Raw genomic sequence first — 16,270 nt, 5'->3', positions numbered from 1 at the left:
CTTGCCTTCTACATTTACAGGGGGTCCACGGTATATGATCAATTGTTACCAGGATGCGATGGTTATATGCAGATGGGTTGGATATCCAAATTTGTTCATTACATTCACATGTAACTCGAAATGGCCAGAAATTGTTCATTTTTTGGATAAGAGGGGATTGAAGGCTAAAGATCGTCCTGATATACTTTGTAGAGTATTCAAGACTAAGTTGGATTTTTTTATGAGAGACTTACGACGTGATAAATTTTTTGGCCCAGTGAGAGTAGGTACGTACTCGTGTTTGTTAAATTCTAGGCATTTTATTCTTATGACAATAGTCGTTATCACTAATACAATAAAATACAATGTATACAGTTAAAATACAATGTTTATTAATTTTTTATCTACTTTTTTTTTCCACATCAATGTATACAATTGAATTTCAAAAACATGATTTGCCCCATGCCCACATACTTTTATTCTTGAACCAGGAAGCTAGAAATCCTACTAGAGATGATATTGACGAAATAATTTTTGCTAAAATACCCGATCAATTAAGTGATCCTCATTATTATGCAGCAGTTAGAGATTTCATGATACATGGTCCATGCGGTGTACTACGGCAGAACTCTCCGTGTATAGCCAATGGTCGTTGCAGTAAACATTGTCCAAAGAAATTTAATGCCTCCATTGTTGTTGATAAAGATGGGTACCCGATATATATGCGTCATGATAATGGGAGGACCATTAACAGAAATGGTATTGATCTAGACAATCGATTTGTAGTGTCGCACAATCGACAACTTCTTATGAAGTATGGTGCTCACATTAACGTCGAATGGTGTAACTAGTCCAAATCTATCAAGTACCTATTTAAATACATGCATAAAGGTCATAACCGTGTCACTGCAAGTTCCTACCAAAGTGTTGACAAAGATGGGAACAAGAAAGAGGTTGATGAAATCAAGATATACTATGATTGTCGATATATTTCACCTTGTGAGCCTGCTTGGCGGATATTTGGGTTCGACTTTCATTTCAGGGATCCTCCAGTTGAGCATCTGTCTTTTCATCTCCCTAATCAACAGAGTGTTATATTTTCAGATTATGACCCAATTCAAAATGTTATGAATCATCCAACTATTAGACATAATATGTTCACTGAATGGATGGAAGCAAACAAAAAGTACGAATGGGCTAGGGAGCTTACATACGTTGAGTTTCCAACAAAGTTTGTTTGGAATAATAGTGGCAGAGAGTGGCAACCAAGGAAAAAAGGCTTTTCAATAGGGCGAATGTTCTATGTTATTCTTGGTACTGGAGAACTCTATTACTTGAGAACTTTGTTGACTATTGTTCGCGACGCTACAACATATGATGATATCAAGACTGTCAATGGTGTGGTATATAGTTCATTTAGGGATGCATGTTATGCTTTGGGGTACTAAATGATGACAAAGAGTGGCATAATGGAAGCAAGCCAGTGGGGGACAACACATTCTCTTAGAAACCTTTCCGCAACATTGTTGACATCAGATTCATTGTCTTAACTTGAATATGTTTGGAGCAAGTGTTGGTAGTACCTGTTAGACGACATACTCTATAAGCGTCATAGTGTCCTGGGTCATGCAGGTAATTTTTATATTAAACGAATATAGTAATAAATTATACTCATTTTTTAAAAAAATATTTTCGTTGTTAAAAGCATAACGTTGAGTGCCTTTGATAAAAATTTGTTTTGATGCCCCTTTTTTTTTTTACGTCATTTTATGAACAGATATTCAGTTGACAAATAATGAAATTCAAAGTTATGCTTTGTTGGAAATTGAAAAAATATTACAAGGATGGGGTAAGAGTCTCCGTGAGTTTGATGGAATGCCATTTCCTGACGATGTTGATGAATTGGTGTCTGGAAATAGGCTTATATATGACGAGCTATCGTACGAAAGGAAAAAATTGACAGAGGATCATAAAAATTATGTCAACCAGTTGACTGATGAGTAGAGATATGCTTACGACAGAATAATGCATGATGTGGATGCTGATGAAGGAGGTGTGTTCTTTTTAAATGGTTTTGGAGGAACTGGGAAAACCTTTGTATGGAAAACACTCTCTACTGGAATTCGATCGAAAGGAGATATAATGTTGAATGTTGCATCAAGTGGTATTGCGTCACTTTTGTTACCAGGGGGTCGTACAGCTCATTCTAGATTTTCCATTCCCCTAAACCCCACTAAAGACTCCACGTGTAATATTAGACAGGGGAGTCCACTGGTAGAATTGATAGCAAAAACGAAGCTAATAATCTGGGATGAGGCTCCTATGATGCACAGATATTGCTTTGAAGCCTTGGACAAAACCATGAGAGATGTGTTAAGGTTCGCCATTAATGATAGCAACGATAAATCTTTTGGAGGAAAAACAATTGTGTTTGGTGGTGATTTTCGTTAGATTTTGCCTGTTATTCCAAAAGGTAACAGACAAGACGTTGTTCATGCCACTATCAATTCATCGTACTTATGGACACATTGTGTGATTTTGAAGCTGACAAAAAACATGAGGCTTTCAGAGTTCTAGCAACTGTCATGATGTGCATGAACTAAAAGATTTCTCTGACTGGCTTTGCAATATTGGAGATGAGAAAATTGGTCGGGAAAATGATGGAAAAATGATCGTTGATATTCCACATGATGTTTTGGTTGGTGCATCGGCTGATACAATTCAATTTATAGTTGAGAGTACATACCCATCTTTTTTTAGAAAATGTTTGTGATGCATCATATATGCAAGGAAGAGTCATTCTAGCACCCACACTCGATGATGTCCAAACTATAAATGATTTCATGATTTCCAAAAATCCGTGTGAAGAGAGGACATATCTTAGCTCAGACACAATGTGCCACACTGAAAGGGTATTTGGTTTGTTTGTAGAAATTCATTCAACCAAATTTTTAAATGGAATAAGATGTTCCAAGGTGCCTAATCATGAATTGAAGCTTAAAGCTGGTGTCCCTATTATGCTTATGAGAAATATTGATCATGCTTCAGGACTTTGCAATGGTACAAGATTGGTCATCACGAAACTCAGATACCATGTTTTAGAGGCAAAGATGTTGTCAGATGATAATGTAGGTAACAAGGTTTTTATTCCACGTATATCATTAACTCCTTCAGATGTGCAGTTATCTTTTAAATTTCAGTGAAAATAGTTTCCACTGATTGTTTCTTACGACATGATCATAAACAAGAGTCAAGGTCAGTCACTGTCACATGTTGGACTGTACTTGAGGAGGCCAGTGTTTACTCATGGTCAACTTTATGTTGCACTTTCTAGAGTTACAAGTCGACAAGGATTGAAAATTCTCATATGTGACGATGAAAAAAAACAAATTGATTCGATAACAAATGTCGTGTATAAAGAAGTGTTCCAAAAATTATAACAATACTTTATATGTCAATTTATTCATATTACATTTGAATTAGCTCATATTACTCTTATTATAATATTTTTCAATTAAAATTTATTTTTTTAATATTTTATGGCCGTGCAACGCACGGTGTGAAACTAGTTATCCCTAAAATGTCAATGATATTTTTATATTTTAATACTAAATTTAATAAAATTTTTATATTTTAATATAAATTTTAATGACAGTTTTATACTTTTATACATAATTCAATTCAATGACCATTTCCATACGGGGGGCGACAATAAAGAAGTCCATTGAGTTCTGGAAATCCAGAAATTTGGGTGTGGAGGGCGTAAATTCGGCTGCCAGAAAAAGCATGGGCTTTCCTTTCTAGAACAAATCGCGTTATTGGCGCCCGTAATAATGTACTGTTTAGTAATTACAAAACAAATTACTTGTTTTGTTTAAACTCTGAAAAAATAATAAATTACGGGTCAATTTATGCGATTAATTTAACTTTAAGCAGGCAGGTAGACGCCGCTATCAGAAAGCCTGGATGCTCCCAATTATAAAGTCAAACAAAGACGCACATTGTTGAGAATGTAACTATCTATCTCCCCTGTCACCATGCCAATGGCTCCTCAGCTTCCTTATCCAATCTCTTTTCTTTTGCTTTCGCTTTTGCTTTTGCTTCCATTTTCTGTATTTCCGGCTTACGGCAGCATAACGCCGGGTTCATCCCTCACTGCCAATCCCGACAACTCTTCCTGGCCATCATTTTCCGGCGACTTTGCCTTCGGCTTCCGGGAAGTCAGAGCCGGGGCTTACTTGCTCGCCATCTGGTTCCACAAGATCCCTGAGAAAACCATTGTGTGGTCGGCCAACGGCGCCGCTCTAGCCCCACAGGGGTCCACCGTCGAGCTCACTGAAGATGGCAGGTTTCTGCTCAGTGACCCAAAAGGCCAGCCGATATGGGTTCCCACTTTCTCTGGCGGCCCTGTTGCCTACGCAGCCATGCTCGATAGCGGCAACTTCGTTCTCGTGAGCGGCAGCGGGTCTAATTCTACCACCACTCTGTGGCAGAGCTTTGACGAGCCGACCGACACTATTTTGCCCTCCCAGATACTGAATCGGGACGGTAGGCTCGTTGCTCGTTACGCGGAGACAAACTACTCCAATGGAAGATTCGAGTTGCTTCTACAAAAGGATGGAAATCTTGTGCTTGCCACCACGAATTTGCCGGTCCTCGATTCCGTTAATGCTGTTTACTGGTCCCCTGAAACCCGCTGCAGCGGCTATCAGCTGATCTTCAATGAATCCACCGGCTACATCTACGTCATATCCAAGGATGGAAAAATACTCAGCCTGGTATCTTCAGTTGCAGCTCCGAGCAGCCAGTTCTACCAGCGTGCGATTGTCGAAAGCGATGGAGTTTTCCGGCGATACGTCTACCCAAAATCCGCCGGCGAGAAGCCTCTGGCTTGGTCTGTTCTCTCCTTAATACCGTCAGATATATGTTTGAGTATCACCCAGAGCACTGGAAGCGGTGTTTGTGGCTTCAACAGCTACTGTGCACTTGGCAGCGATCAGAGGGCGAGATGTGAATGCCCATCTGGGTACGCTTTCTTTGACCCAAATGATCGGACAAGTGGATGCAAGCCGGACTTTGTTCCACAGAATTGTGATGAAGAGTTGCGGAAAACCGAGCTTTTTGAGTTTGTGGACATGGCGAACACGGATTGGCCGCTGAACGATTACGAGTATTACCAGCCGGTGACGGAAGAGTGGTGCCGAGGGGTTTGCCTGAGCGATTGCTTCTGTGCCGTAGCCATTTTCAGAGAGGGAAACTGCTGGAAGAAGAGAAGCCCCCTCTCCAATGGGAGGATTGATCCCAGTGTCGGTGGGAAAGCTTTGATCAAAGTGAGGAAACACTAATCTCAAGCAACTATTTGTATGGAAAAGCCCTACATACAATAAAAAATAATTAATCCATGTGAATGTGATGTCTATCTTGCATTTTCATTCTTTGATTAAATGTTGCTCCAAAGACTTGAATAAATCTCCAATCCGATTGGAGAGGATAGAACTTCTTGTGAAACGATAGTAATGCACTTCTACCAAGAAAAAAATTGATGGTCATGCATATTATTTGTGGGAAATAATGTTCTTACTTAGTTCTGTAAAAAAAAAAAAAGGGCCCCTTTGTGAAGTTTGAAATATATATGGGTCATATATGGGGAACTGTATGTTCCCAGTATTACATAGCTTTTTTAATAATTAATTTGGGGTATTTTGAAATTGTCTCTGTGATATTTATAGGCTGGACTAAAAGCTCAGTTTAGAGAGTCTATCGATGTATGCATCAGAAGAAACTCCGAATCACCCGCAAGGAGCATCTCGAGACTTAAAGATCCAAAAACAATATTGGGGCATTGAAATATGTCCGGAGACAAGTACCCCAGAGCTGAAAATAGAAAGCAAAATTGAACAACCAAAATATCATTCTAGAAAAATCAAATTGTTAGAAGGGACTTTGGGAAATTAACTAAATCTTGGGAGGGCTTAGTTTAGCACAAGGATCAACCCTGGAAAGGTTCTAGATGAGGTATAAGTCTTGAAAGGGTGCAGTGGCGTGAACCTATACAGAGAGTAAAATTGAGGAATTAATTTTAGAGAAGATTAACTAGTTTCTTAAAGAATCGCCTGTTTAATTGTGGAGAATGTTTATTGTTTTCCACCTCCAGTTTTCATCTATGGTTTTAATTATGTTTCCATTTCTATAGAAAATTAGAAAAAATTGAAAAATGCATTCATTTCTACAAAAACTAGTTTTCAACTTCAAAAAATGAGAGAATGTATTTAAAATCATGTAGAAGAAGAGATGTAGAAATTGATAACAAGGGGGAGAGGTGAATGATTAGGGCATCCCAATGAATAAAGGAGTTGTCGTTGTCACAATGACAAAGAGAGATGCACTGGTGCTAGTTGAGGGATGAGGACAACAAGAGAAGAGGAAGAGGGCACCAGTGGTGCTTGTCACTGCAATGGAAGGGATAATGATAATAAGAGAACAGAGCAATTGTGCTCACCATCACAGTAAAAAGTGGTGGGGAAGAAGACGGGAAGGTGAAGTAAGTGGGTGGGTGTGAATGGAACACTAGGAAAAAGAGAATTAAAACAAAAAAAAAAAGAAAAAAAATTATTATTGACAAGATTCGAAGTGAGACTCAAATTAGAAAAAAATATTTTCCCTAGAGAATATCTTTAAGATGTTTTCTAAAGTCTAGTACAATTTTAGAAAATAGGAATTTTTTTTTATTCTCCAATTTAAAAAAAATGTTTTTAACATAGTTTTTAACTTGTAGAGATTTTTTTTGGAAAACTACTCTAGTTTTTCATAAGTAAACAGGTCCTAAGGTGTAATGACCCAAATTTAGTGATGCAATATTTTATTATGGCTTGAGATTGTGTGGGTTAGTCATAAAGTGCAATATGTTATTTTTGGTGATTATTAATTAAGTGTTAGGTATAAGTTGGAGTATCTGATGATATATAATGTTATACTCAAGTTTGAGGCCTTAGATATCCGAATGGAAGTTGATGTATTCAAATAGGAGCAAGGAGATTTGGATGGGATAGTGAGGCATTCGATATGGGGATGAGATATCCAAATATGGCATGTAGTATTCGGATATGGTGTTGTTTTGGCCTTGAAATATTCGAATGAAGCTTGAGATATCCGAATACGGTGTTAGTTTTGGGCCATGGTATCCGAATAGGGCAAGGTGTATTCTAATATGCTAAATTTGGAGGGATATTCGAATGACTTGAGGCTTATTCGGATGTCTTCCTTGAGTTCTTGAGTGTGGTATTCAAATAAAGGGGTTAGGTATTCGGATACCCCCCTTGGAAATGGCATGATATTCAAATACAATGTCATGTATTTGGATACCCACCACAAAAAAATAGCATTTTAGCGGCGATTTTAAAAATCGCCACAGAAGTAGGTATTTTGCAGTGGTTTCTAAACTGTCGCAAAGTACAGTACTAGCGGCGGTTTTTGTAAGATTTTGCGATGATTTTCAAAAAATCGCCGTTAAATTTTAAGAATAATCTAATAATTTTTAAAAGAAATAAAAATTAAATTTTGCAGTGGTTACAAACCATCGCAAAATTTAGAAATTAAATAATTACAAATTAAATTTTGAAGCGATTTTTACAAAATTGTAGTAAAATTTAAAGAAAAAATTTTAAATTAATTAAAAAATAATTTAAACACTTAGCGGCGGTTACTAATTGCAGCAATATTTATTAATTAAATAATAATAAATTAAAATTTGCGACGATTTTATGCAAACTGCCGTAAAATTTGAAGAAAAAAATTTAAATTGATTAAAATTTAATTTGTACATATGGGGGCGATTATTAACCGCCGCAATATTTTTTAATTAAATAATTAAAAATTAAATTTTACGGCATTTTCATAAAAATCACCATAAAATTTAAAGAAAAAATTTAAAATTAATTAAAATTTAATTTTAATTAATATTTTATTATTTTTTTAAAATTTAAAAAAATTAATAAACTTAAATTATTAACATTTTTATATGAATATTTTTAAATTATTAACATTTTTAAAATTTAAATTATTTGAAATAAATTTATTTAAAATAAAATTGAATTCAATTATCTTGTTAACTTCAATTCTTTCCAAATCACACTTAAATTGGTTTGATGATTTGTATTTGTAAAAGATGAACTTGAACTTCATTTGAAGTTCAATTTTATCTCCACGATATTCCAAACTTTGAAATTCAATTATTTTAAATGAAATGAATTGAATTTTAGAAATTTTTTATTTCCAAACATACTGTTAATGTTACAAGATTGATCAAAATTACTTTAATATAGTATTATAGTAGTTGATATCGAAAATTGTTTTAAATATAAAACAATTTAGTGTTTAGAAAAAAAAATGAACATAGCCGAACGTGTGTTTATTAGTTTTACTTAACATTTATCTATAGTAGAATAATAGATAGGTCTAAAAAATATTCTCAATGTGTGTTTGATTACATTTAGCTTACATGGAAAACAAAAGCTACCACTCCTTGGAATCAATTTTTCATAGAAAATAGATTAAAATATGGTTTAAATAATTGTACTATAAAATTTAATTCTATAAAAAATATAATGTGTCAAATAACAATAATGTAATTCAATTTATTGAATGTGATATTTTTCGTGAAATTTTTATGCTATCAAACACATCTTTAATGTTATTGATCACTTAAAAGATATCAACAAAACGTTACATCTCTTTTAACGATTGTTTGATCTTTTTTTCAGAATATGGTGTCTAATATGAGTTAAGTTTTCAGGTAACGTAAGTAAATTTAATATTTTTATATTATTTAAAAATATAGATTATTCAACAATTAGACTTGAAAATTAATTTTTTATTACTTTTTGATATTAAATTATCTACATTAAGTATAATTACTTTAAATCTCACAGTTAAATAATTAATTAAGAAATAAAATGAAAATTAAAAAAGAAATCCCAAATTCCCTCCCCAAATTTCCCATTTCCCGCCTGAACCCTAACGCACCCTTCTTCCCTTTCTCTCTCCTTCTCTCCAAATTCCCATTTCCTATTTGCTTCTCCCAGCCGCCCACCCCTCTATGAACCCCTCTCCCTGTCTCTCATTCTCCATCGCGTTGCTAGCCCTCGGCCCCTCGCTTGAGCTCGCTCACCGTCGCTAGCCCTCAGCCCCTCGCTCGCTCTTGGCTTTCCCTCGCTCGAGCTCGCCTGCCGTCGCTAGCCCTCGGCCCCTCGCTCGAGCTCGCCCTCGGCCCCTCACTTGTGCTCACCCTCGGCCGCCATGGCTAGCCCTCAGCCCCTCACTTGCTCTCGCCCTCCCCTGGCTCGAGCTCGCCCTCAGCTCCTCACCCGCCGTCGCTTGCGCTCGCCCTCGGCCCCTCGGTCGTCGTCGTTGACTTGCTCTCGCCTCTCGCAGTTCCTCAGGTTAGTTCGATTTTCTATTCATTTAAAGCATGTTATGGTCTTATTAGTCAATCTTGTGTCACTTAGTTGGGTTATTGATGCTTAAATGGCTTCCTTATGTATGAAATTTTATTTGCTGCTTGGTGAAATTTTCATTTCCTTCGATTGGTTCATTTTCTTATGTATGAAATTTTCATTTAAAGAATATTAAGGCAAAAGGTGCAAGTGCCTATAAATCATACTAGACTGCTGTTTGAACAATAACAAAAGCAATAAAATCGACCAACCCCTCTTCTTGTTGAGCCCCAACTGCTTACTTTGTCTTTGTATAGGAGACCTTTTTTGATGGGAAGTTCTGTAAATACAGAATTGAATGGAATGCTTAATAATTTAGCTAAAGTTATGAGCAGTGTCACAAATGAAATGAAACAGCTATATTAATTATTATCAATGAGTGATTGGTGTTTCACTCAAAACCAAATGTTGCGGGTTTAATTGATAGACAATAAATGGTGATTACCACCTCATTCTGTCATAAGGCTTTAGGAAGTTATCATATTGATATGTTTGAACATATCATGCATGAAAATTGTTTTGGGAGTTTCAATAGGTGGCTTATCACTTCCTGTTGTCATATTTAAATGTGTTAGTTGATTCAAGCATTTAAAATTAAGGGGAATTAAGGAGAATATGTCCAATTAAAAACTAATATTTTTATTTATAAATCTATACTGAGAATAATTTCCCGTTGTACTATTTAGTTTCCTTAAATTGTTTGAATTAGGGACATGAGTTGTATTGACTTGACTTTATTTTTTAACTCGATATTTTAATTTTTGATATTGAATCTCGATTAACGTCGATTTATACTACATGCTATGCTAGACTCTAAATTCATCATTTGAATCTATTATCATGTTTATAAACTCACCAGATTAAGAGTGATAAGGGGATTCATGGAAGCGAAAATATAATTTTTGGGGCCATGTAGTTCTAAAAAAAAAAACATCCTTAACATTTTGATGATTACAATTTTTTTTTTTATAATTTTTTTTAGAAGACTGATCCCCTTTTCTTGGCTTATTCACTAGCAACAATTTGTATCTTGTTTTAGTTCTTTGGTTGTTTGTTTCTTTCCCCTATATGTATTCATAATCTAGTTGTTTTGAATGAATGATGTACATAATAAAATTATTTTACCCTGCAACTTCGTCTCTGTATAGGAGACCTTTTTTTATACATGCATGTTTTTCACATTTATAAAAAAAGTGCAGCCATGAATACGAAGAAATGTCTAAGAAAGATAGGCACTATTGATTTAGGTGGTGATGCCTCACTTACCACACATGCTTCAACATCATTGTCAGCTCCACTACAGCCCCCAGCATCCTCCCTAGCTCCACCACAGCCTCCAACATTCTCCTTATCTCCACCACAACCTCCATTATTTGCGCATGCTCCATCACAACCTCTAGCATCTAGCCAGATTCCATCAGGAGCATCCATCCCAAATCCACCACAACATTCGGAATCCACACGCTCGTCTACATCACATCGTTACTGGACATTTAATGTGATAGGTATGCACAAAATATTTAACTTGAGTGTAATTATTATATACTTGCATTAATTATTAAATTAGGTATATGTATTTTGATTGACAGATGAAGAAGGACTTATAAAACAGGAAAAACTAATGGTTAAAGATGTTTGGTTACTAGCACGTGGAAGGCGTGTTATGTTAGAGTTCAATGAATCACTCCAACCAATTGGAGATCCAGCTAGACTTCTTGGAGGGATTTTAGAAGAATTAGCCTATGATTTTGTTGCTTTTCCCGTCAACTATGAAAGTTGGCACAAAGTACTGAAGACATACAAAGAAGAAATTTATAAAAATAGAATCATGGTAATTAACTAATATTGTATTTTTTTATATATTTTTTGAATATGTTATTGTAACTAATATTGTTGTTTTTTGAAGGAAAAATTTAATGTTGACGAGGGGCCTGCTAAAATTTTTATTTTGAAGAACATTGGGAAGAAATGGAAGGACACTAGATGTAAATTATACCATGAGTGGTATGATCCCACCATTGGTCGAGAAACAAATATTACAAAGCATCCATCGGGAATATCTCAAGACCAATGGGCAAGTTTTATTGACTATCGTGAACGAGATAAGATTAAGGTGATGTTACTAATTTTGTTTATAAGATTACGAATATTTATACGACAAAGTGGTTAGGATTAAACTAATGATGTTTTTGTTGGATATCTAGGAGATATGTCAAAAAAATATTGAAAATCGATTCAAATTGACAATTCCACACACAGGAGGATCGAAGAGTCTAGCAAGGAAAAAATATGAGATGGTAATATTGCAAAAATTTATCCTAAGTATGAATTTTTTATTCTAACATCAACTAATATTTATGTGAAATTGTTCTAAATTATAGGAAATTGAGAGTGGTCAGCCTGTGAGTAGGGGTCTATTATACATCACGACGTATAAGAAGAAAGATTGATATTTTGTAAATGAAGGAGCACAAACTATAAGCATAAGTTTTTTTTTGTATCATAACCATTCCATTTTTTGAATCATAGAAGAAGCTTTTATCTATATTATGCTTTATTAGTAAACGAGTTATAAGTTTAGTTAAACTTGCTAGCAGAAAACATGCATATATGAGAACTGATGGATGATTAGTGTGAGCCCATATGACCCAGAAGACTGTTTAACTTCTTTTGTTTGAATTTCAAAGGAAGACCATTGACGTTTGGATGTTCCTTTGGAATTTGAAACAGGCATCTCCTACATTTGACACAATCCTTCGGTCTTCATTTGTTTCTTTTTTTAAAATAAAAAACATATAACACAATCTTAGTAAGCCTACTTAATTTGAATAGCTCAAATTAAATGAAAATCTTGTGTTTTTTTTTAAAGTAACGAGACTCAGTTTGGTCAAAGTTATGTCAAATGAAAGAAAAAAAAAATGTTTCACAAGGCTGGCCCCAATTTGTAGTACGTAAAAGCATCAAATGTTTTTGCTTATTTTAAAAAATATACTAAAAACTAAAGTTAAGGGGAAACAGACAGGAGTGCATGGTTTATGATTTTCCTACTTATATTGGTGTTCAGTAGGCTTTTGGTTTATGATTTGCAGAAGATGCTAATTTTTGAGATGTTCACAAAAGCGAATGACTGAATTGCAAGTTCTTAATTTATATTTTTTGTGCGCATGGGCTCAGGGGCCAGATGGAAGTTTTGGATTACTGGTGATGTAAACAAGCTTCTTAGTGAGATCTTCTCTAACCTTTTTTATAGCATGGGAAACGACGAGACTTTGTTGGGGGATTGTTTTTATCTCCACTGTTGGCTCGACATGGTCTCATCAATTTTAGATGCAACCTCTAGAATTGGGAGTTTTGATTCTTTAACAATCCTTTTTGAATCTCTTAATGTAGTGGCCATTCCTTATATGAATCTCTTAATGTAGTTCAATTAATGACCACAACATCGGCATCATTTTTTCAAGTAGCACATTTTTTCCATGTAGATTCCAACTGTTCAAAATATGTCATCCTGCTTCATTAGTAGAATTCAGAAAGAAGCAAATTTCCTTTCTTGTTTTCCATCTATACTTAAGTCCTTTTATTAGATGATTCACCTAAATTGTGTTCTCCTGTGCAGTCAAATTTCCTTTCTTGTAAGCTATATACTACCTGAAATACTGCAGGCTTTTGATAGCCATATATGATGACCTTACTTTTGCCAGTTTAATTTTCTAAATGACATTATGTGTTATGGAAAAGTTATTGAAATGCACTCTTTCTACTTGTTTACCTCTGAAACTATAAGTAATATTTACTCTCTCAGGGGGTGTTGCAAACACCAACTAGAGCTATAGGTGTTCATTCTGTAGTGGTTGAATGAGAGCTAGTCAGAAGACTTATTTTTTTTCCTCAAGGAGGATGTTAGTAACGCTGTTGTCAAACATTCATGTTTTAGACACTTGCAGAGTGAGCATCTTAGATTGGATAATATATTTTCTTCTTTATGAAATGTTATGGTGATTACTTGTTCAAGAATAGAGACTGATGTGAATCTTAGGATGGAGTTTCTCTAAGATCACAGCCAAACAGACTTTGTACATTGAAGGGATGGAGGACAGTTGATTCATGACATGGCCTCTTTTTCTTTCTATTTTTTGTTTTTTCTTTTTTCCTTAGCACGTTTATATTACAACCTTTTGATACTAGTTTACCAGCTCAAAGCAAACATGTGATAAAATTGTATTTGTAGTGCCCGAATATTAATAAGTAGGTTGTTATTTAATTAAAATTTGATTTTTAACTTGAACTCAAAACTGCAATTTCAGCTGAAATTAGGGTTGGGAAATTTAGACGAGAGAGGTTGAAGATGATGAAGGGATAGTTTTGAAGCAATATTAGGAAGGCAGTCAGCCAGGTAGCATTTGTCTGGTCTTATTTGGGCTTCTAATTCATATCATCCAGCTTTTTAACACACACACACACATATATATATATTGATTTGATGCATTGGTTGGCTGGATTGGATGTTTTTAACTTCTTGTTAAAATTCTTGCATGTGCTTTGAGTCTTTGACTACGTCTAGATGTGAGCAGTACTATAACCAATTAAATAATGCCCTTCACATTTTCTTATATTTTGTTGAAGTTTTCCTTGTGACAATTTTCCCACCTTTTTTTTGTGCGTGTTGTTCAAAAGACATGTAATAATAAAGGTGAATGTGACATTGAAACTTTTGAGTAAGACCCAAATCTTTTTCTGAGATTTTTATGATTGATATTGTTTTTTAATCCATGTAGGCGAAAATTTCTGAGATTGAGAGCCAAGACACATCTTCACAGTTAGTCTTCTTAAATGATTCACTTGCTCGTGTGTTAAGAAAAGAACACTCAGGCCGAGTTCGAGGTTTGGGCTTCGGTCCTAGTCCAAACCAAGTTTTTGGGACCACTACTCAATTCAGTGGGACGCCTTCGTCATCCAATAATACTAGTACACCTGTTATACAATATGTGAAAAAATTGGAGAAAAAATTAGAGACTAGTCAGCAAGAGGTTCGAAGTTTAAAGAGTGCAATGGCTTATATTTTCACTAATATTGTGAGGAATATACCACATGAGTTTGCTGTTATGCTCAATACAATGGTATGTTAATATATTAATTCTTAAATTATGAATTTTAATTTTTCATTTCAAGTGATTGTTTATGTTTATCTCCACAAATATTCATCAAAGTATGTTTTCGCTTTTTGTATACATATCTAATATAATTTTAATTATTTTAGGCACCAGATGCACATAGTGGACCAGTGTCACCAGCAAGAAGGCTCTCTTCTAATGCAAGTCATGACATTCATGAAACCCATCAAGATCCAAACCAACAAAGTTGATGTGATGATATGGAACTTCATTTTGGATATTAAACTTGATGATGCGGAGCCGATCACCTTCTTCTGTCTCAAACCAAGTACCTGCAAAAAGGGTGGGGACTTGCTCCCCGTGATCCCTCCGACGCTCAAGTCAGTTCATAGGGTTTTTGAGGAGTATAATAGTAATGGAAAAATAATATATGAGTCCCTTAGGAGTCAGATCAGATCAGATACCTGTAGAGGTTGCCCTCTATTTATAGATGTCCCGTGGCCTTTCCCTTAGGAGATAAGATATATTTCAAAATGAGAGGTTGATCCCCTTTTCATGGGGAGAAAAGATAATCTTCCCTAATAGAGATAATTATTGGGATATTTAAAGATATAATTGGTTGACTTAATCTTCTTCTTTATCTCTTTCCAGTTCAAAATCATAATAAAGATTATAAAGATAAGCGGAGCTCCTAAGTCTTGACACGTGGCGATCGCATATTGGTCTTTACTGGCACACATGGCTCCGAGTTAATGGTAACCTCCCAGGGGTAGTACAGTAAAATTGCCCCCTGTAAATATTCTCTCATCACTTGCCCCCCACTCCTTGAGCTGATCGAGTAAGGAGGTTGGGCAGCTGAAGGAGTAGTTGTCACTGTTTTTCTGAGCCTCTGTAAAAAATTCTGCTAAAAATTTGGGTTAGCAGTCTCGGATGTTGAATTCGCTTCTTAAGTCTCCCGGTGCCTTTTCAGTCTTCCCATGCAAAGGGTGATTAGGTCGCTCGAGGTGATAGTGACGTTCGAGAATTTTCCTTATCTTCGAGGCCGCTGGCCGGGGCTGTGTGCCTTGTCTTCGGGGGCCACTGGCCGAGGCTATAGTGGCCGAGGCCGCGTGCCTGATCTTTGGGGGCCGCTGGCCGAGGCTGCGGTGGCCGAGGCTGCGTGCCTCGTCTTCGGAGGCCGTTGGCTGAGGCTGTGGGGGCCGAGGCCGCTTGCCTTATCTTCGGGGCCGTTTGGCCGAAGCTGTAGTGGCCGAGGCTGCGTGCCTTGTCTTCGGAGGCCGTTGGCTGAGGCTGTGGGGGCCAAGGCCGCTTGCCTTATCTTCGGGGCCGTTTGGCCGAAGCTATGTTGGTTGAGGCTGTGTGCCTTGTCTTCGGGGGCCACTGGCCGAGGCTATAGTGGCCGAGGCCGCGTGCCTGACCTTCGGGGTTGCTGGCCGAAGCTATGTTGGTTGAGGCTGCGCACCTTGCCTTCGGGGCCGTTGGCTGAGGCTATGGTCCCCTTTAGTCTTCGTTTGGCGAAGGTTCGTAGCCTCCGAACTGATGCCTTTTGGTCTTCATTTGGCAGAGGTTCGTAGCCTCCGAACTGGTGCCTTAATTAGTAGGGGCGGTCCCCTTTGGTCTTCATTTGGCGGAGGTTCGTAGCCTCAAAACTGGTGCCTTAATTAGTAGGGGCGGTCCCCTTTGGTCTTC

At 36.4% G+C, this 16,270-nt stretch overlaps 2 protein-coding genes and 1 long non-coding RNA gene across 4 annotated transcripts; all 3 read left to right on the top strand.

The window, feature by feature from the left end:
- Window positions 1–860: 860 nt before the first annotated feature.
- On the top strand, window positions 861–1,983 carry LOC127802605 (uncharacterized). Its single transcript, XM_052338545.1, has 3 exons — window positions 861–1,382; window positions 1,560–1,611; window positions 1,757–1,983. Exons 1-3 carry the CDS (start codon window positions 861–863, stop codon window positions 1,981–1,983), a joined length of 801 nt encoding a protein of 266 aa, XP_052194505.1.
- A 1,988-nt stretch (window positions 1,984–3,971) lies between these two features.
- On the top strand, window positions 3,972–5,610 carry LOC127795112 (G-type lectin S-receptor-like serine/threonine-protein kinase LECRK3). The gene has a single exon (XM_052326571.1). It carries the CDS (start codon window positions 4,017–4,019, stop codon window positions 5,322–5,324), a length of 1,308 nt encoding a protein of 435 aa, XP_052182531.1. The 5' UTR covers window positions 3,972–4,016; the 3' UTR covers window positions 5,325–5,610.
- Window positions 5,611–8,995: 3,385 nt separating this feature from the next.
- On the top strand, window positions 8,996–14,236 carry LOC127812855 (uncharacterized). 2 transcript variants are annotated; one of them, XR_008025997.1, is made up of 5 exons: window positions 8,996–9,416; window positions 10,718–10,975; window positions 11,060–11,301; window positions 11,377–11,767; window positions 13,775–14,236. It is a non-coding gene; the product is annotated as an uncharacterized LOC127812855 (long non-coding RNA). The 2 variants fall into 2 exon arrangements; XR_008025996.1 differs by having other exon boundaries at window positions 11,377–14,236.
- Window positions 14,237–16,270: the final 2,034 nt, after the last annotated feature.

The sequence above is a fragment of the Diospyros lotus genome, chromosome 1 (assembly GCF_014633365.1).
Source record: "Diospyros lotus cultivar Yz01 chromosome 1, ASM1463336v1, whole genome shotgun sequence".
In the NCBI taxonomy this organism is placed as follows: domain Eukaryota; kingdom Viridiplantae; phylum Streptophyta; class Magnoliopsida; order Ericales; family Ebenaceae; genus Diospyros; species Diospyros lotus.
Note: the sequence above shows the minus strand (reverse complement) of the source record. Positions and strands in the feature narration are given on the sequence as shown.

What these genes read in the sequence shown, in the direction of transcription:
- LOC127795112 (XM_052326571.1), top strand. Translation starts at nt 4,017, where the DNA reads ATGCCAATGGCTCCTCAGCTTCCTTATCCAATCTCTTTTCTTTTGCTT.
- LOC127802605 (XM_052338545.1), top strand. Translation starts at nt 861, where the DNA reads ATGCATAAAGGTCATAACCGTGTCACTGCAAGTTCCTACCAAAGTGTT. An exon ending in TCAAGACTGTCAATGGTGTG is followed by an intron (nt 1,383 to 1,559) that starts GTATATAGTTCA and finishes AAGTGTTGGTAG; the next exon opens with TACCTGTTAGACGACATACT. An exon ending in TAGTGTCCTGGGTCATGCAG is followed by an intron (nt 1,612 to 1,756) that starts GTAATTTTTATA and finishes TTTTATGAACAG; the next exon opens with ATATTCAGTTGACAAATAAT.